This window comes from Chiloscyllium plagiosum, unplaced genomic scaffold, assembly GCF_037043375.1.
Source record: "Chiloscyllium plagiosum isolate Xiang-an unplaced genomic scaffold, Cpla_swu_hap1 HiC_scaffold_17, whole genome shotgun sequence".
NCBI classification, from domain to species: Eukaryota; Metazoa; Chordata; class Chondrichthyes; order Orectolobiformes; family Hemiscylliidae; genus Chiloscyllium; species Chiloscyllium plagiosum.
The window spans coordinates 32697987-32719692 of record NW_028270155.1 but is presented as its reverse complement, the minus strand read 5'-3'; the positions used below and the strand labels follow the sequence as shown (position 1 = coordinate 32719692).

Here is a 21706-nt window from a genome sequence, read left to right as displayed (position 1 = left end):
TATATTCATCAAATGTTACCTGTCGGCTTCTGGCACAAGCTCAATATATACTTAAGATGGTTTTCTTCGCACCTCATACTCCCCAGGTACCTCCTCTGATAGTGATGCAAATACCCCACAAGCTCTAGCTACCAGCTTTGATTGGATCAGTGGTCACCAGCCACCTGATTTGTTTAGCGACTTTCTCAAATTTAGGTAATGCTTGCAAATAACTTAAACAGATCCCCACCACGCTTTTGGCTATGATGGGTTTGCTCGCCATCATTATCCTCGTCACTAAGCCTACATTCTAACTACTCCTCCACCCTGTTAAGTCTACTTTCCTCTCTAATTGCCAACTTCTGAAGTTCAAACTCACTTTTTTTTTGGCTAGGGCCTTCCTCTCCTTTTTACTGTTTCCTCTGCTTTAAATCCTAATTCAAACTGTTTCATTTTCTTTTCGCTTTCAAGCTACTTCATCTGCAATTGAATTCTAGTCATTTCCAAAGATTGCGATGGTATTTCCAGCTATTACTGGAATGTCAAGCTATTACTGCAGTTATCGCCCCTTTTCACACAGACAAAGGCAACCCCAACTCCAGCTTGTCTGCCAATTCCAGCAGCTTTGCTCTGCTCACTTACTGTAAAACTCCCGAAGTCACTTCTTCCACGGCCAGAAAGCTCTTCGTGACCGAAAACCATTACTACCCAGAGTAAGCCTTGTTTAAACCAACTGAATTCAATATGCGAAACAAAAGGCACTAACACCTACCACTTGCCACATTTGAGTCCAACAATGGGCAGCATGGTGGCTTAGTGGTTAGCACTGCTGCCTCACAGTGCCAGGGACCTGTGTTCAATTCCAGCCTCTGGTAACTGTCTTGTGTGGAGTTTGTGCATTCTCCCTGTGTCTGCATGGGTTTCCTCCGAGTTCTCCTATTCCTCCCACAATCCAAAGATGTGCAGGTCAGGTGAATTGGCCATGTTAAATTGCCCATAGTGTTACGTGCATTAGTCAGGGGTAAATATAGGGTAGGGGAATGGGTCTGGGTGGGTTACTCTTTTGGTTACTCGCTGTGGACTTGTTGGGTTGCAGGACCTGTTTCCATACCGTAGGGAATCTAATCTTAAATCCTAAACCTGACTTGGAAGTATGGATTTTGATCTTGAAGAGCCCTCCGTTTGTATTAGAGCAGACCAGCCCCCCTCAAGATACTTTATGAAGCCTAGACCCAAATATTTCTTATTTTAAAGGTAGATGTGAAGTGCATCTTCCAGATGTGATCCGACTGGTCAAACTCCTCCACGTTAAGCAAAATACAATTTCTTTAAATACTGTAGTTAGAATACAAACAAAACACAAATGCATTTAGAATAACTTAACTATTGAAAAACTTAACCAAATAATAGGTGCAATACCTATTATTAACTAATGGTGATGATGCTGCCCTTTAACAAAGTTATGTTGTCCTTGGTTTTTGTTTCAAGAGGAGTAATAAAGGCAGAGGTTCCGATATGTCTGGAAATGTCTACTTGAAAAGGCTTTTAAGTTTTTCAAAAAAAAACGCTTGTACAGTGAAAGGTAAGTGGACAGTTCTCCCAGTTCAGGGTTTTTCCCAGTTTAGTTTGGTTCCAGCAGGCAGTTTGAAGTTGCTGGTCAAAGCTCCTGGGAGAAAAGGTTCCCTATTTCAACAGAGGTTTTTTTGGCTGTCTGTCTCTCTGACATCTCTCCTGTAAGAACCTATTTTTGCTTTTTCCCTTTTTTGCCGAGGGGTTGTTTATGGGAATGTTGCTGGAATTTGAAACCGCAGCATTAAGTTACGATAGAGTCGACTGGGTTTTCAAATAGATTTAGTTATTCTAAATTCAGTTCTCTTGGTTCGCGTTTCAATCAGTAGTCTAAATAAATTCAGTTTTGTTTAAAACTAAGTGGTTGAGTCTAACTAAGTCAGCTGTATCACTCCTGGAATATCCACATTTGGACCTGTTTAAAACAATGAGAAAAGTTAGGGTCTGTGTTACCTTCTTGAAATATTTTGAGGGGATCTGGCCTGGTCCATAACATAATTGTCCAAAAATGCACCACTTAGCAAAAAGCTAAATTTAGGCACAGATTCTTACATGCAGTTCTCCAGTCCAGGAGGAAACAACAAGAGGATTTGGAGAAAGTAGCAGCTAGGAATCATTCACTGAAGCTCCCAACTTTTCTCGGACCCAAAATGGCTTCTCACTGCTAAAGCTAAATAAAAACAATAAAGTCTGGTCTGTGAAAACTGGCCACTCCCATTCAAGCTGCTTCCATTGTTCCAACATTTTTAAAAAAAAATCTGAAGACCTGCTAAGTTGTTGATTTAGGCAGTCACCAGGTCTGCCTTAACAACCTATCTTCAAAAAACCCCATGACAAAAAAAACTCTTTAAAGTAACAGTCTCATCACATGTGGGTGCTAGAAATCTGGTAAAATTGTTTGTTATGGGGTTCCAAGTCAGCTGTGTTGGCTAGGCGACTAATATGTAGTTCAGAACAATGCCTATTCCTAGTCTGGGTAAGGAGGCACAGAACTTTCATCTTTGTACTGCCTTAGGAATGGAAGGCAATGGCAAATCACTGACAGTTAAGATCAGGAAACAATGCAAGGGTACTTACGAAGATGACCAAATGTTTAGTCAAGGAATTGACATTTCAGTGCATTAAAAAAGCAGTAGAGAGCAGTGGATTTAGATTAGATTAGATTCCCTACAGTGTGGAAACAGGCCCTTCATCCCAACCAGTCCACACCGACCCTTTGAAAAGTAACCCACCCACACCCATTTCCCTCTGACTGATGCACCTAACACTACGGGCAATTTAGCATGGCCAATTCACCTGACCTGCACATCTTTGTGGACTGTGGGAGGAAAGCGGAGCACCCAGAGGAAACCCACGCAGACACGGGGAGAATGTGCAAACTCCACACAGACAGTTGCTCAAGGCTGGAATCGAGCCTGGGACCCTGGTGCTGTGAGGCAACAGTGCTAACCACTGAGCCATCGTGAAGAATTCGCTTTAGAAAGAATTTTGATATTTAGAAAATAACTCTATCTTGGGTCTTACCAGCTAAAGTACAATGGCAGTTTAATATGGATAATGACTGAGTAGAGCTTGGACTGAATTTGGTGCAAACAACACTGTCTTTGATTACCTGAACTTGGAGAAGTTCGATAAAGAGACCTCCAAGACTTCAGCAAAATGGTCATGTCCAGAAGTAACAAAGACACTGATGAGGATTCAATAGCAGAATAACTGAAATAGATGTGTCAGAAAATGGAAGGGAGCTGGAATTAGGAGTCTGAGTGATTGTATGGATGTATGGTCAGTAGCTAATCTTGATGTGAAATATGAGGTTGTTTCACTCAGCCTCAGTTAGTAAGAAGAGAAATAGAATTCATAGCTGGAGGACAGGTTGTGGCGAGGATCAAAGGCAACAGCTTTAATCTTAGCAATTTGTTGGAAGAAAGTTTCATTCACACTGTACTGGTGATCAAATTAAAATAGAAAATACTTGAAATGAGCAGCAGATTAGAAAAATATATTGGTATAAGACAGATGAGTGTATCCTTTTGTAATGAAGATCATTGTCAATTAGAGTTATGGAAATGTACAGCATGGAAACTGACCCTTTGGTCCAACATGTCCCTGTCTTAGAGTCATAGAGATGTACAGCATGGAAACAGACCCTTTGGTCCAACCTGTCCATCGACCAGATATCCTATATTAATCTAGTCCCATTTGCCTGCACTTGGCCCATATCCCTCTAAAGCCTTCCTACTCCTATACCGGTCCAGATGCCTTTTAAATGTTGTCATTGTACCAGCCTCCACCACTACCTCTGGCAGCTCATTCTATACGTGTACCACGCTTTGCGTGAAAAAGTTGCTTCTTCGGTCCCTTTTAGGATTGAGTGTGAAGTATGTTTGCAGATGTTTCATATTTGCTGTTTCTTAGAGAATTTGAATTCTGTTTTGAGGGGTATGGAGAAATGGACTATTTCAAATATTGTTGGGAGTGTGTTGTTGGAAAAGCACAGCAGGTCAGGCAGCATCCAAGGAGCAGGAGAATCTTCCTGATGAAGGGCTTATGCCCAAAATGTCGATTCTCCTTGGATGCTGCCTGACCTGCTCTGCTTTACCAGCACCACACTCTCGACTCAGATCTCAGTATCTACAGTCCTCACTTTCTCCTATTTCAAGTATTGTGCACGTACTGGGGACAGTTTCTTTAGAAGATATCATTGAAAAGTCTATATGACATTAGAGTTTTTAACAAAGCGTCCGAGATATGTCGTGACAGTAATAACTTTTCAATCGGCAATTAACCCTTGCTGGAACTATTTGAACTGTAACTGGGTGGAAAGTGCTATGAGTTAGTTGGAGGACTTGAAGTCTGTAATGAAGGCTGCAGGTAGTCTTTCCTATTTATGAAAAAATCTACTTGCTAAGTTCAAAAAGAAACCTATTTGCTCTTCTGAAAGGGTGATGTGAAGGAACTTTTTGCTGTTTCATTTTCGGAGTAGGTTGTCTGCCAAGACTCTGGAGGCAACCAGGCATGCTAAGTGATATTGACTATACATGTCAGAACATCTCATCAACAAACATAAGAACATCTTTTGTGATTCCAAGAATGACTATAATGACCAGAAAACTTCTTTTTAGGAAGTGAAACTCCACAGATAGAAATTAGTTTTTATTCTTTCCCTGAAATGTATGTGTCTTTTGACCTTTTTCGAAGGATAAACATTTGCGCTTGCATATTACTGATTACGTACCATCTTCAAATAAGTTTTACTTTGCTAAACTAATTTTAAGTTTATGTTAAAGAAATCTAGTTTTGAATTTTATTTTATAAACCTGACATAAATGTATTTAATTGGCCATCTCAAGAACTAGGAAGTACTGTATTTTTATCATTTGACTTGTGGAATGATGGGACTGGAGGAAGAGTGCACTCCTCCAACCTCTGTCATAACATGTTTATCAGTTATTTTGAAAAGAAAATTCACTTCTGCCTTTAAACATGGTATTTAGGAAATTTCTTCTTGCTTTGTATCGTAGTTTTACATTTAATGGGATATTGAGCATTGTTGAAGCAATTGAGAATGTTAATCATTTATTCTAATTCAACTTGAGTGTCCAAGTACTCCATTTGTCAACAGAAATATACAAGATGTTGTTTGTACTTTTCAGCATCACCAGATGTGAACTGGTGAGATTGGAAAAAGTGGTTAAACTCCTGCTGGAGATGCCTTCGATTTTCTTAAAGCATTCTGTGTATAAACTGTTGTTTGTAGATTTTCTAATCAATTCTATAACTACGTTGTGATAACTAAGTGGCCATGATTATTTATTGAAAGCATTGCTGCATGGATTCATTGGAAGCACTACAAAAATTGGCACATCCTGTTAAAAGAAAATACAGTAAAATGGGTAATTGTATGGCTTCTGAGTTTGGAACAGAGCATGGGAGAAGTCAGCTATATTTCAAATGTAAAAGGTATAAAGATTTGGTTCTGTATAAGAGGCAGTCAGACAATCACATTAACTTTAAAAGCATTGGATGGTGTCCAGCTCTGCAGCTGATGGGCAGAGCTTATTGTTGTGACAGATGTTCTCAGGACCACAATGTTGGGCATGGCATTACATTTAAGTAAGATGTGAATGGGTTGTTTAACAGCCTGAAAATGTAGGCCCACATGAGACTATTTAAGGAGTTCCTGTCTCTGGATAAAGAAGTTTCTGCTTAATTTCTAGTTAGTTTTGAATTGATTGTAATTTGAATTGTGTTTGATATTTTTGACAAATAGTGCTGTTTTCTTGAAATAAGTGTCTTGATAGTATGTGATACACAAACTGAGTTTGTATAAATAGTTGTAGTTTAAGATCACACATCACCAGATTATAGTCCAACAGGTTTATTTGGAGGCACTCCAAAAGCTAGTACTTCCAAATAAACCTGTTGGACTCTAGCTTGATGTTGTGTGGGTTTTAACTTTGTCCACCCCAGTTCAAAATTGGCACCTCCACATCATAAGTAGTTGTATGCATTCATTATTTTTGAATCATAATTATTTGCATGTAAACTCTTCTGCCTTTTAAAAATATTGTCTTATTTTTCTAATCAACCTGTTCAGAGATGTTGTTATGCATGTCTGGAGCAGGTGAAACTTTAATCTCGGCCTCCTGGTCTGGGGATAGGGGCACTGCCACTGTTAAGAGGGCCCCAACGCTTCACAAATTTATCTGTCATCCTTGCATAGAGGCCATGTTAATCTTCTGTATCATTGCAAATTTTAGGATCTATGCTACCAAGGTGTCAACCCTGACTAAATGTTTGTATCATTTGTTTCATGTAAATTTGTGTTACTTAATTTCATTGTTTGATATTTGCTCCCTCCACTGGTTGAAGTATAATATGTGCATTCAGTAAAATGTAATTATGTGCAATATGAGTGGTGATGCTCCTGTTCTATTCACTATACAACCATTCTTGTCTGTAAGACATAATCTTACTTTTATGTACTAATTAGTTTTAAAATTATAATTATGTTTCTGCCTGCACAGTATGCAGGTGATCAGAATGTATAGTAATATTGTTTTAAGTGAGGTTTCCCATGAAAGTTGTTAAGTCATTTCAAGTATAGCTAAGTCATTCTTCATTAGCTACATCTGATAAATCTAGAGTTTATGTTTTTCTAAATCCTATAACATGAAAATGCAAAGCTCATGTTTTATGTGAGGCAATCGTAACATTTTGGGTCATCTGTAGATTTGGTACATTCCAAGTATACCTGTGTGTTTTGAAGCTCAGCACTATTTTGGTGTAACTAGGTTGTTAACTATAAGTGTTGGTTTGATATAGTGATGAGGGGAAATGATTGAAAGTTCAAATTGCAGTTTTGTCTATTTTTAGTGGACCAGAGTGATTCTTATGTGTCATTATACCTACTTTTTCTTGTTTAAGTATTTGTATTTGTCAACCATACGTTACCTATATGCTCTATTGAAATGAGACGTCCAGTACGTGTAAATATTTACTCTCCTTTATGGTAATTGCTCAACTTTGTTTAAGAAAGCTTGTAGCCATACACATCTGCTACAGGAGATGCAGCAAAGTGCTTGAATCAGTGTGAATAAATAAGGTGAGAACATTTGTTCACGTGGAATATGTGACAGTACTGCCTTCTCACCCAGGGGGCTGGAAGCTGCACATACTTCACAGTGGGATATTATATAACTGAGTTTCCAGTTTATATTGAAGATTCTTAACAAAGCTCATACTCAATAGGAAAATAATTTGTAATTAAATAAACTGAGTGGAATACGCACATAATAGAACATTCCTGATACATTTTCATATATACCGCACTGAGCAGATTTGCATTTGTGAAGCTGAGCTCCCTAATCTTGACTATTCTGCAATGTGAATGTCTCAAGCTAGGAAAACGACAAAGGCTGAAACTGATGTAATAAGTAAGTTGGAATGTGTGTGTGTGTGTGTGTGTGTGTGTGTGTGTGTGAGAGAGAGAGAAAACATTCTTCTGTAAATTACATTCACTGACTTCAGGGTTCAAAGGACAGAGAGGGAAAGACAGGATGGAAGCTGGTGGAAAGGTTAACTCTTTGTGGTCTGATTTGACCACAAATCACTTGCTTATCATGGATTGAATGTTTGTGTAGTGTTCCCTGGAGCTTGAGATCTGGAAATGTTACGAATTTATTTGCATTTTGGGAATCTAAGATGATTATAAAAGAAAAAGCCATTTTCTAGGACAATGATACTGGACATGTTAGCTAAATGAGGTTACCTCGTGACCTTTTTCCACACAGATTAGACTAGTCTCTCGTTATGATGTAATGTTAAAAGGGAAGATTATCTAACCAAAGCAATTGACCACTTGGTCTGGCTTGATCAGGGTTCCCACTTTGATGTACATGTAGCTTAATTAGTCAAGGTACTCAGACCTGTCTTTTGCCATTTTATTGCTGCTTATCTGACTAAGGACATGTGTTTTTGTAATATTAATGCCAGTTTCTGTATAAAGATAGCTTGTTTGCAGCAATTAGGGGAGTAGCTTGAGAGAGCTCTTCGGGGTAGGAGCTGGCGCCATGATTCTGCTAATAGTTTTAAAACCTTAGCTCAAGCCTGGCTTGTAGGTATCTATGTTATAGTATAACATTGATGCCATTGGTAGATAAAGGTAATAATTGAAACTGAACTGTCTGTAAGAGTTTTATTTTCCAGACTACCACAGAGTATGATCTCCAGGATGAACCAAGAGAGGCTCACAGGTCGGGTCCATCAGGGGTTCCCTGAGCCGTCTCGAATACAGACTTAAACAAGCTCAATCCTTGCCAACATGTCAATTCCCCAATATGGTTATAAGTGCCAGACCTGAGGGTTTACAAATACCTTTGCAAGTTTTGTTCATCTATTTTCTAATTTCTGTTTAATTATACAATTCTCCAAGTTTTTGATTTCATAGATATAGAATTGTGTAATCTTTAAATGCCCTTAGTAAAAATGCAAAAAAAAACTTTTTAAAAGGTAAGATAATGAAAATGCATATGGAAATTTAAGTAGGTAGAGACAGTGCAATTGATGAAAATTTAGCGTGATTTAAGCAAAGTGTGTAGCCATGTATGTATGGCTTATTTCTGTAGTGCAAATTTTGTATTGAAATTAGTCGAAAATAAATTATCCTATAATTGCATGTTGCCTTTAATATAGCAATGGAGGAAGAATTGAATCGTTGCTGATTTCTGATGAGAGAATGATCAAACATCTAGTTGAAAGACTAGTTTTTAAGAAAACTTTTGAAATGAGGGATTTCGAGCAGTTGAAGATCAAAATTCTGATAGTTGTTTCAGGCTTGGTTCTAAAGTGATACATCAGCGCTGAAGGAGTTACTAGTATGATATAAGGTTAGAGTGCCTCAAAAGTATTAAGAAATATGAAAGTAAGGATGTTTTCTAAAAGAAAACTCTGGGTTTGAATATCACTAGCAAGAGCCAACCCTCTCAGGTAACTTACCATGCCTGTCGTCCTCTCTGTGGTTTGTCAGTTGGTCCAGTATGCACATTGCTGGTGTGTAATGCCATGATCAATATATGAGAAAACAGGCCAAAATCCTAATTTCCACCACTTGCTTGACTTTACATAATGTATGTATAGTACACATCAACATTAGTGCGAGCAATAGTGATATAGTTTAACAAGCAAATTTTAACTGATATCAGAAAGTGTTTGTGAAACACTAAACTAATGAGGAATCAGGTTAATGTGAAGCCTAACATAAAAGTGAAGTTTTCAAGCATAAAATCAGACACCAATGGAGTTGGTGATTTCATTGAGTTTTTTTTGCACTGGCAGGTGGCATTAGGAATTTGTGTACTTAGTCTTTTGCCCTTCAATGTCGTCTGCTGGTGGGAAAGTTTTTAGGATTGCTGTTAAGGCATAATGGCACTCGTTGTCAAGCTTAATGGTCACATGTCAACCAGCGTAGGTAAGGTGTAGGATATTGGTGAGTTTCGTTTTTATGACGAGCTGACAGCTTCATGGCTATATTTCCTGGATTCTTAAATATAATGCAAGCACAAGAGTAATGACAGGGCTGGGTCTTTTCAGCACCAAACAAGTAGATGGGACGGCGTTGTGGGGCAAGCTATCAATACATTTGAGAGTAGATTAGGAAATCTGCTATCCTCACCTGGTCTTGTCTTCACGTGACTCCAGACCCATAGCAATGTGGTTGACTGTCAACTGCCCTCTGAAGTGGCCTAACAGCACTCAGTTGTATCAATTGCTCCAAAGTCACAACAAAGAGATAAAATAGGGCAGATCACCTGGCATTGACCGAGGCACCAGAACAGCAGTGACAGAAACTGTCAACCCTGCAGAGTCATCCTCGCTAACACCTGGGGGCTAGTGCCAAAATTGCGAGAGCTGTCTCTCGGACTAGTCAAGCAACAGCCTGACATTGTCTCTAAGGAAGATTCCATGAGTAAGACCACTGTCATCATCCCATTAGCAGGACAGAACAAGCAGAGGTGGTGGCACAGTGATATCTAGTCGGGAGGGAGTTGCCCTGGGAGTCTTCCAGACATTGAGTCCAGACCCCATGAGGTCTCATGGCTTCAGGTTAAAGATGGACAAGGAAATCTCCCTACTGATTATTACGTACCACCCTCCACCAATTGATGAATCAATAGTCTTCCATGTTGAATGCCCTTGGAGGAAGTACTGAGGATGACAAAATGTCCTTTAGGTGGGCATTTTAATGTTCTCCACTAAGAGCGGCTCGGCAGCAACACTATTGATCAAGCTGGTCGAGTCTTGAAAGACATAGCTGCTGGACTGGATCTGTGGGAGATGGTAAGGAAAAAGCATTCTTGACCTCATCCTCGCCAATCTGCCGGCTGTAGATGCATTTGCACACAGTATTGGAAAGAGTCACCACCACGTCATCCCTTCAAAGGCAAAGTCCCATCCTCAATTGTATTGTGCGGCACTGTCACTCTGATAAGTGCGATATAGGTGAGCAGATCTAGGAACTGAAGACTGGGCACCCATGAGGCACGGTGTGCCATCAACAGCAGCAGAATTATACCCCAGCACAATCTGCAACCTCATGGCCCAGCACATCCCCGACTCAATCATTACCATCGAGACACGGGATCAACCCTGGTTCAATGGAGAATGCAGGAGGGCATGCTAGGAGCAGCACAAGGCATGCCGATAAATGAGGTCAACTTGGTGAATCTACCAATCAGGACTGTTTGCATGCCAAGCAGCAAGTGATAATTAGACCTGAGTGATTCTACAATCAACGGATCAGATCTAAGCTCTGGAGTCGTGAATGATGGTGGACAATTAAATGACTTGTTGGAAGAAGCAGCTCCACAAATATCCCCATCCTCGGTGATGGAAGAGCCCAACACATTAACGTAAGAGATAAGACTGAAGCATTTGTAACAATCTTCAGCCAGAATTGCAAAGTGGCGATCTATTTCTGCTTCCCCAAGTCCTCCCCAGTATAACAGATACCAGTCTTACACCAATTTGATTCACTGCTTGTGATATCAAGAAATGATTGGCATGGGATACTACAAAATTCTGGTAGAATTATTGAAGATTTGTGCTCCAGAAATGCTACTACTCTGGCCAAGCTATCCCATTTTAGCAGCATGATTCTTCAGTGGTTAACCTTGCTGACTGAAAGCACCAGGAACCTGGGTTTGATTCCAGCATTGGGCAGTTGTCTGTGTTGAGTTTGCGTATGCTTCCCATGTTTGCATAGGTTTCTGAGTCCTCCAGTATCTTCCCACATTCCAGAGGTGTGCAGGTTAGGTGGAATGGCTATGCTAAATTGTTCATTGTGTCAAGGGATGTTTAGATGAAGTGAGTTAGCGATGGAAAATGCAAGGTTACAGGGATTGAAAGTGGATGCTCTTTGAAGGGTCTTGTGCACTCTTTCTGGGCTGAATGATTTGCTTCCACATCATAGGGATTCAATGATTCTAAGTCCCATCCCAGAAGGAAGCCTGGCTTGATGGATCATTTGTTTAACTTGCATTTGACTATCATGATTCGTCACTGAAACATACACATATGGTCTACAGAATTTCCTGAACAATGGAATATGATTTTGTCAAGTGAAAAATAGCAATACACCTCAGACCATTGAACTGACTTTATAACAAACAACAAAATAAACTTTCAACCTGTTTCCCAATGCTAGCAGATGGGAAGCAATGTTATCGTGATAATGTCATTGAACCAGTAATTTAGAAGCCCAAGCTAATGTCCCGAGGGCATGGGTTTGAATTCTACCAAAACAGATAGTGAAATTTATGTTCAGTTTTTAAAAATGGAATAAAATATAGCCTAATTATGCTGACATTGTCAATTTGCTACCTAAATGACAAAGGCACACTTCTTCATCCCCAGTCAACCCTGCCAAGTATCTGGGAACTTGTGCCAAAAATGGGAGAGCTGTTGACCAGATCATATGCAGGCCAAAAACAAAGCTGGGGACAAATTCCCAGTCCTATCCACTTTACGATGTTGTTGTGCCAGTGTTGGACTGGGATGGACGAAGTTGAAAATCACACAACAGGTTATAGTCCAACAGGTTTATTTGAAAGTAAAGCTGACTACCTGATAAAAGGAGCATTCCAAAAGCTTATGCAGAATGACCTCTGTTACCCTAACTTTAATATCCGAATTTCACATTATCTAAACGAGATCTCAAGGTCCTGTAAAAAAGATATATTATCTGAACAATCAGTTATCTGACCAAAATACTCCCTGCCCGTCTCGTTCAGATAATTGAGATTGTTCTGTACCTCCAAATAAATGTGTTGGACTGTAACGTGTTGATTTTTAACTACCTCAATCTTAATCACTGTAGACGTACAATACAAATTGACCAGTTAAAAACACGAGATCTGAGGAGTTGGAGCAGTTTAGAAAACAAAGGGACTGATAAATAATGGAAGAATGAAGTAAGTTTTCAGGAACATACCAAAAGAAACTTTTACAATTGGTTAGGTAAAGAGAAAAAGATTGCTGAGGACTAATACAAGTCCCTTAGTCGGAAATTTTAAATTATAATGGGCCACAAAGGAATGGCTGACCAAATAAATATGTATTTTGGTTCTGCCTTCACAAGGGAGATTAGCAAATAACATACCAAAAATATTGAGATATGCAGGATTTAGTGAAAGGGAAGTTGTTAGAAAGATGTGGCTGTATACCTTTAAGAAAGTTAAAAGCTAGGAGAACTACCTGACAGCATGAAGTGTTCTGAATAAAATACAGTGTAACATGTGGTCCAGCAGCTAGCGTTGCTGGCTGCCTGGAGACAAAAATTTGAATTAGGCCAATCAGCTTTAATTATACCCCAAAAAAAAACAAACTCCAATCAAGTTTGATTTTAACATATTGATAACATTAAAAGCCAATGTCACAATCTGATGCTTTGGGGGTATAAGACTGGGGAAAATTGAGCAGTTGGGGGAGGACTACTAGAAGGCCAACAGATTTTGGCTGCTAGTCAGAACTGTCTGAGAGGTACCTGTCCAGAGAAGGAGTTTGCACAGGAAAACAGCAACACCGACTCAGAGAGCAAATCTGCCACGAGAAGATTCAACCGCTGGCTGGTTTTGAAATTTGAATTTTTCAGTAAATTGTAATTAGGGTTTTTATCGGGCTAGTATTATAAACGGGAAAGTAAAAGATACGATAGAGGAAGGAGTTGTAAATAGTTGTAAATTAATTATTCTCTGTTATACTTTAAGAAATAAAGCTGTTAATTTTTAATTTAAATAGTTCTTGGCGCCTCCAATTTTCATAGGTTACTGCTTGGGATAAATCTTTTCTGTGTTGCTGGTTTAAATTAAGCAGAAGGGTTTACTCGTGTCGTAACAAAGTACTGAAGGAATTCAGTATGCGTAGGGAAATGTAATTGGGGAAATTGAGATGGAAGGCCCACGTAATGTAGATATATGTGACATTATCCACTTTGGTAAAAAAAACAGGAAAGCAGATTATTATTTTGCTGTAAAATGAAAGAGGAAATACGCAACAAGACCTGTGTTTTGCTAAAGGTAACTATTGGGGTGCAGCAGATGGTAAAACAGGCAAATATTCTGTTGGCTTTCATAGCAAGGGGATTCAATTACAGGAACAAGGATTTCTTGCTGCAATTATGCAGGGCCTTGGTGAGACCTGGAATATTGCATGCAGGTTTGGTGGTCATATTTGAAGAAAGATGCTTTCGCAAAAGAACAAGTGTAGCAAAGATTTACTATACTGATAACTTGGGATGGCAGAACGAATGTGTGAGGGGAGGTTGAATCGGTTAGGATTATGTTGTCTGGAGTTCAGGAGAATGAGGAAAGATTGCAAAGAGATCTATAAATTTCTTACAAAACTAGTCAGGGTAAATGCAGGAAGGATGTCTCGATGTCCAGGGAGTCCAGATTTGGGGTTTTAAATTAGATTTAGATTAGATTACAGTGTGGAAACAGGCCCTTCGGCCCAACAAGTGCACACCGACCCGCTGAAGCGCAACCCACCTATACCCCTACATTTACCCCTTACCTAACACCTACGGGCAATTTAGCATGGCCAAATCACCTGACCTGCACATCTTTGGATTGTGGGAGGAAACCGGAGCACCCGGAGGAAACCCACGCAGACACAGGGAGAACATGCAAACTCCACACAGTCAGTCGCCTGAGGCGGGAATTGAACCCGGGTCTCTGGCGCTGTGAGGCAACAGTGCTAACCACTGCACCACCGTGCCACCCACAGTCTAAGGATATGTGGTAAATCATTTAGGATTCACATAAAAATTTCTTCATCCAGAGAATGGTGACCCTGTGGAATCCACTACCACAGTTAGGAGTCAAGGCCAAAATATTACATGATTTTTGCTGGTCTGCCCCTAACCCCACTTTTCCCATAGGCCCCATTATTTACATTATGCAAGGTTTCTCTGGAACGCAACTACGGTGTTATAGGAGAGCTACTTGTATGCTTAGCTTGTACATCTGTGTGCCACACTGCAGACCTGAATTGACCAGCATAATACTTCTCTCACACCCAGGATTATCAAGGCAATATAGTCAAATGCAGAATGACATCCAATGTTGAATACTTCTCAAGTTTTGTAAGTGCCAGTTAATTGCATATGTTCAGTGCTGTGCTTACTGTGAGCAGCCGGAGAGATGTGCTATTTGATACAACCCGCCAATTTTGTTCTTCTCAAAATATGCATTCTATACGAACAAATTACTATTTAAACATACCTTTTTAATACAAACACCTAAGAAAACCATTCTGGATCCCATTGCCTGCCGTTGATTTGTTTTCGTCAGTGTGTTGGAGCAGCCTGATTCTGATGGTGACAGTGTAGCAATGGAATGTCACGTGTGCATACTGACCAAAATATCACTGCAAATCTCCACATGTACCACAAATGACAACTTGAAGTTGCTTTATGGCTAGATTAGCAGCACTTTTCACTGATAAGTATAGGAGCATTTTGTCATTCTTCAAAGACAAGACTGTAAGATAAAACAACTTTGAACAACTGTACTGTCTCATAAACATTGTTATGATTATAGGGAGCTGTGGAAAGGAATGTCTTGTGATTGAATCAGTGAACTGCTGTGCCGAAAAACACGAGATTTAGAATGCATAAATGTTGATCCCAGTCAGCAGCTCAGCAATAATATGGTCTTTTTTAAAAAAGCAGGAAACTTGAAATGTTTTTTTATTATAAGTAAAGTTATTCTTTAGCGGTTATTGTGCTTAGAATTTACAGTTAAAAGTTCAGTGTCAATAAAACCTGTTTGCATGATACTTGTGTTTTCAGCCGTTGCAAGCTAAATCACAATATTTAGTGTTGTCAAGATACAGGTGCAATCGAGGAAAACTGTGGCTGCCGTACATGTCTAGTTTTGAGCACCCCACCCCCATCCCTTATTAAATGTTTGCTATCTTGTTATTACAACCATTTCTTTTTGACATGCAAGCTCATTATTGTGAAATTGAATCAGGAGATGCAATACGTAGAAAGGGAGAACTGGTACTGTAGCATTTTGTTTGGCCACTTTTATGATCTCCATAGAAACTGATAATGTTTCAAAAGAAATTTAATTTCCAAATGATAGCAGAGAGAATGGTGCATCAAGATTTTACATTTTAAAACTTTTGCTACCAAATGACTGAGTAAGTGAAAGTTGTGTTAAGCCAGAGCGTGGAATGTTTGCCTTTACACTTATCACCTGTTACACTCTCCATTGAATTAGTGTTTTAGAAATTAGACTGCAACTGCTTTCAGTTTTCAGTGGGTTTGCATGTCACCAAGTAGTAACTTCAAGTGATCATTTCTAGGCGTTTTCCTTCGCTTTAAAGCATGTTCCAATGATGCTTCTCCCAGACCATGCCAGAACAAGTCACCTTGAATTCATGAAATGTTGCATGATGTATCTCATTGAATAGACCTTTGACCTTATGCAACCGATTTTGGTAGGTTGCAAAGAAAAGCAGCCTTTTCTTTTTGTTGATTATTCAGACCCTCCACTATCTGTGGTATTCATTAATTTGTGGGGAAGCCCGCAAGTTCATGCCAACAACAATACCAGGTTATAGTCCAACAGGTTTCATCTTAGAAATAAATATATAATTGCAGCCTGCTGCCAGTGACACCTTTTCAGGGACTTTGGGAGACTGTGAGTCAAGTCGTTACAACCTCACACCGCTGCCACTGTCTTCAAGTGCAATCAATTTGCACCTTTATCAGTCAAACAATCTAAGTCCTTTCATCTCAACAATCAAATCACCCAGGTTTACTGTCACACGGGTTCAAGAACAGGCTACATAATGCTCTTTGCCTTAAAGTTCAAGCTGCAGTACAAAATATACCAACTTTATAAGCTTCATTGTAACAACTACATCAGTGTAAATCTATTTACATCTTTATGTATTGAGTTCAAGTTAACAACCAATCCAAGTCTTGAAAGGGCCTTAATAATTTTCTTTGCATTCTATATTGTTGCAGAAGAAACTGGAAGAAATGTGTTGTCTAAATTTAAATTCCCCTGTAAGGGAAAAAAAAATCTTTAGATTTATGTAGTAGCTTCATAACCACCTAATAGCTGAAAGCACTTTACAGTGAACAAAGTGCTTTGACGTTTGGTAACTGTTATAATGTAAGAAATGCAGCAGCATGCGTATACGGCAAACTCCCACGATTGGCAATGTGGTAATGAGCAAACAGTCTGTTTTTGTCTTGAAAATATTGTCCAAGGCATTAGCGATAAATTCCCCTTTGAAACAGTGTCATGTGATCTTTTGTATCCACCTGAGTTGGAGCCTAGCTTTAATGTCTCAGCCAGAATATGAGTTGCAACAGTGCTGTGCTCCGTTTGTACAGTACTGCAGTGGCAATTTTGATTTTTGTATTTGAGACCTGTGTGATTTGGATTCTGCACTTGTGACTTACAAGTGACATTGAATAACAGCTGTTGCTCAGTTAGTAGCAGTTATTGTTTCGTGAAAGAGTTCGTGTTTGAAGCAACATTTTCATTAGTTTAAAATAAACGAGAGTACTGTTCTCCCTCATCCCACTCAATACATAATCTAGCAGTTGAATGGTCTTGTAGCACAGCAGTCATGTCCCTCCCTCTGGACCAGGAAATCCAGGTTCAAGTCCCACCTGCTTCAGAGGTGTGTAATAACATCTTTGAACATGTTGATTAGAAAATATCTATTATCTGGTCGTGAAACGTTTAGTTAGGTGTAACATGCCTAGGAAAGCAATGCATTTTAAAAATCAAGATTGCAATTTCCTCAAAATAGTGGAGTTGTGACTCTGTTGCCAAGTAATGCTGTTGGATCGATTTTTGATTGGGATATTAGGATAAATTCACTCTCTCTCAATGGGTACCATGTTTGAAGATAATCATGGCCAAAGGCCTGGTGCAGTATGATAGTAGTTCTTTTCAACCTATGCATCTTTGAGTCTGTTAGCCTACCCACCTTCCTCTTTTGCCACCTTCCTTAACATCAGTAAGGTCAGTGAAATTGGTAATTATGGATGTTTTTTGCTCACCTGGTTCAGAGATGCAACTACATGCTCTGAAGCAGGTCGGAATTGAACCCACTGTACCACAAAAGCCAAACCTATAAATTATATGTGGAATCAAGGTCATAACCAAACATAATCTTCTTAACTGGTGGAGCACCCTTGATGCTCCTGTTTGATAAAGTTATTGTACAATTTGGAAGTCAGTATTGTGCAATTTGAACTGTAGTAATGTCGTTTCAATGTGGCAATACTTGAGTTATCTCAACAGCATCAAATGCAAACAAAATGACAGTTGATTTTTTTTTTACAAATGCATAAACAGTCAACATTCAAATTTTAGCGTAGTAGCAGTGGTCCAGTGTGTTCACCTTGAGCGGTAAAGTCAAAGTAGGAATTGTTTGGGAATACTGTAGGATTTTGAGGCATATCAGCATTTCTGAAGAGCGGACGTGACTTAAAACTGAACAGGTTGAGTCATAGTGTGTTCTACACCAGCTGTGCCCCCTGCAAAAGTTGAGAGACTTATGTTTCCACTCCTGATCTAAAAGTATCATGCCAGAATTAATTTTTAATCAAATTTTGACAGTTTAATCCCTGTCAATTAAAATTAGATGCTGTAACTTACACTTTATTTATTTACAGCAGACAGTTGATGATGATGCAGTGGATGTTTGAATGAGGTGACAGCAGCAGGAAGGAGAAACAATGCCCAAGAGTGGGTTTACTAAAACACCACTATTGGAAGATTACCCACTGAGCATCGATATGGTGGAAAAACAATCAGGGAAGAAGGTAAGAATATAGAATCACCAAAACTGTGAAATGGGTATTTAACCCTTTGGCTTTCCATGACATTTGGTGAAATAAGACCCTAGTTTTACATTATCTAGCAGCTATTGTGCCACATGTGGTTATGATCTTGAATATTTTAAAGGTGAATGAGAGCAAACATGTAATGAATTTAAAAAAAAAGGAATTTCATGGTTTTTGTTATTGTTGAGAAACCGCATTGACAATTACAGTGAAAATGTCAACATTTCTCTTCAAGGGAGCTGAAGGAAGAAACTTCATATCCTTTGAAGTAAGAGTCATCTCATGATGTGGCAGCAAGGTAGTCCAAAATAAAATGAGTGTCCAGTGTAATGGTCCTCATGGAGCAGGCCAGATGTGTTATACGTGTTTCATATCACTCTGACCTTTTTAATTTTCTTGTTTACAACAATTAATTTAATTAATATGGAAGGTTATGTGCATTTGATAAATTTTATTTTTTATTTTCATAAGGCAACAGCCCGTACATCTGAGATGATTTTTAAAAAAGTACTAATTGACAAAAACATGGGAATGAAAATCATTCATTACTTTTTTGAAAACAAGCAACTGAATTACAAAATGGCATTGACCAAAGTCTATTAATCAGTGGAAAAAAAAGTGAGCTAATGAAATTGCTCCAAATATTTTTTTTGACTGCTATTTCAATGTCAATAGCTAAGAAATCTGTTCCCAAAGCCTCCATCTTTGATGGTCAGAAGCATGGCAGACAGGAAAGGACATTGGAGTATTTCAATCTGAAATTGAAACCTGTTTAAGGATTTCACAGATTTGTAAAATAAGCCAGGGGTGATGCTGGCAAGTGTTTCTTAGTTGAAAATGGGAGCAAGTGGAATTTGAATATTTCCCCACTTGCCTGGATGAGTGCATCTCCAACAATACTGAAGAAGCTTGACACCATCCAGGACAAAGCAGCCCACTTAATTGACACTGTATCCACATGCATCCACTCCCTTCACTGCCAATGCTCAGTAGCAGTGAGTACTATCCACAAGATGCACTGCAGAAATTCACCAATGATCCTCAGACAGCATCTTCCAAACTCAGTCACTTCCATCTAGAAGGACAAAGGCAGCAGATATATGCGAATACCACACCTTCCAAGTTTCCCTCCAAGCCACGCACCACCCTGACTTGTAAATATTCCTTCACCGTTGCTTGGTCAAAATCCTGGAATTCCCTCCCTAATGGCATTATGGGTCAACCCACAGCAGGTGGACTGCAGTGGTTCAAGAAGGCAGCTCACCACCAGCTTCTCAACTAGGAACGGGCAATAAATGCTGGTCAGCCAGTGATACCCACATCCCACAAAAATGAATAAATGAAAGAAGAGTTAAGCTCTAGAGTGATTAAGGTGCTTAAAGTTTTATGTTGTCTGTTTTTCTGAATGAATGGTTATGCAGGAAAATGATGTTAAAGGGAAAGGAGTGTAGTTCATGGTACATGGTAATGGAATTAAAGCTTCATTTTTCCCCAATATTCAGTTAAAGAAAATTGTGATTACTCCAAGGGTAGATATACAGGTCATGCCAGTGTTTGATTTGGGTAGATATACAGGTCATGCCAGTGTTTGTGATTGGTATACATTTAGAAGTTGACCTTGTGTCTGGTGTAATGAGAGAAACTGTGATGGGAAATCGAACATTAACTGTTGTCAGTGAGTCTTGCCTTTGCATACCTAGGTTTTCATGTTTGTTGCATGCCAAATTGTTGAAAGTGAGGGATAAATGACCTCAGATTCCTGATTGCACAGAGCAATTTATATCTTGACTGATGTGAGATGTAAAAAATAAGCTAAGCACAGAAAAGGAAATATAGATTTCACTACATTAACCCAAATGTTTCACTGTTGAATCAACCAAGCAATGCCAGTGCAAATGAGATTCTCCACTTACAATAGTTTATACTGGCTAATTAACATTTAAATTGGTCGACTCAATGTATTTAAACTTGCTGTAGTGCATTTAGTTTGCATCTGCTGTGTGCTGGTATAATGTCACAACTAATAATCTAGAAGTTGATGCTAATGTTCGGGGGCATGGATTTGAATCCCACCGTACCACATAGTCATAAAGTCATTCAGGATGGAAACAGACCCTTTGGTTCAATCATATTCCTAGTAGGGTGGGGGAGTTCAAATCAAGAGGGCATATTTTTAAGCTGAGAGGAGCGAAAGAGATTCGGGGCAACTTTTTTTTAACAAATGAACTGCCAGAGAAAGTGGTGGATGCAGGTCCAGTTACAAAGTTTAAAAGACATTTGAATAAATTCATGAATAGGAAACATTTGGAGGGATATGGGCCAAACGCATGATAGTGCAATTGAATTCAGTAAAATATGGAATTAAAAGTGCTGTTAATTTTTGGGGGGAAATATCCCACCTGTTGCAATAATATGCATTCGAGAAGGAAATCTCTCATCTTTATCTGGTCTGGCTACTGTGTTAGCGAGTCTGTTTGAGAATGTGGCTGAAGAGCTTCAGGGCAGAGGAATCGTCCTGGGGGTGCAGTGAGAGAGGGACTCACTGAAATACTTGTAGAGGGAGGAAGAGAGCTACTTCAAGGAAGGCATCCTTGCAAGAGGATTCGCAGTAGGTTAAAATCAGCTAGGAGAAAGTGAGGGCTGCAGATGCTGGAGATCAGAGTTGAAAAATGTGTCGCTGGAAAAGTGCAGCAGGTCAGGCAGCATCCAAGGAGCAGGAGAATCGACGTTTTGGGAGGCGGCCTGTCTCCCCAATGTAGAGGAGACCACATCGGGTGCAGCGGATGCAGTAAATCATGTGTGTGGAGGTGCAGGTGAATTTGTGACGGATATTGAAGGATCCCTTGGGGCCTTGGAGGGAAGTGAGGGGGGAGGTGTGGGCGCAAGTTTTGCATTTCTTCCAGTTGCAGGGTAAGGTGCCGGGAGTGGAGGTTGGGCTGATGGGGAGTGTGGACCTGACGAGGGAGTCGCGGAGGGAGTGGTCTTTCCGGAACACTGATAGGGGAGGGGAGGGAAATATATCCTTGGTGGTGGGGTCTGTTTGGTGGTGGCGGAAATGACGAAGGATGATCCGATGTATCTGGAGATTGGTGGGGTGGTAGGTGAGGACCAGTGGGGTTCTGTCATGGTGGCGATTGGAGGGGCGGGGTTCAAGGCCGGAGGAGCGGAAAGTGGAGGAGATGCGGTGGAGAGCTTGTCAACCTTTAATCTTCAATATTTAAGGGAGGCGCGGTGGTAGTTTGACACACTGATCTTTGCCTAATTCCGCCCACACGCCTA

The 21706-nt window shown here is 39.7% G+C and overlaps 1 protein-coding gene, 1 long non-coding RNA gene and 1 other non-coding gene across 6 annotated transcripts in view; 1 reads left to right on the top strand and 2 right to left on the bottom strand.

Moving 5' to 3' along the window:
- The window catches only part of LOC122558332 (uncharacterized), a 47360-nt gene extending 32474 nt beyond the window's left edge, over positions 1–14886 (bottom strand). Inside the window, exon 1 of the long non-coding RNA XR_015759867.1 lies at positions 14829–14886. This is a non-coding gene — a long non-coding RNA (uncharacterized LOC122558332). The remainder of the gene's footprint in view (positions 1–14828) is intronic.
- ankrd11 (ankyrin repeat domain 11) overlaps positions 1–21706 on the top strand; it is a 192268-nt gene that overhangs the window by 61575 nt on the left and 108987 nt on the right. For 3 of the 4 annotated variants that reach the window (XR_015759940.1, XM_087995804.1, XM_087995806.1), the window contains exon 3: positions 18257–18406. Coding sequence is in view for 3 of the 4 variants with exons in the window: in XM_087995804.1 (XP_087851930.1) it covers positions 18320–18406 (87 nt within the window). In the remaining variant the exon portion in view is untranslated. The remainder of the gene's footprint in view (positions 1–18256; positions 18407–21706) is intronic. The other variant, XM_087995805.1, reaches the window with a different exon arrangement.
- LOC122558752 (U6 spliceosomal RNA) lies at positions 6227–6331 on the bottom strand. The gene has a single exon (XR_006314240.2). It is a non-coding gene; the product is annotated as a U6 spliceosomal RNA (small nuclear RNA).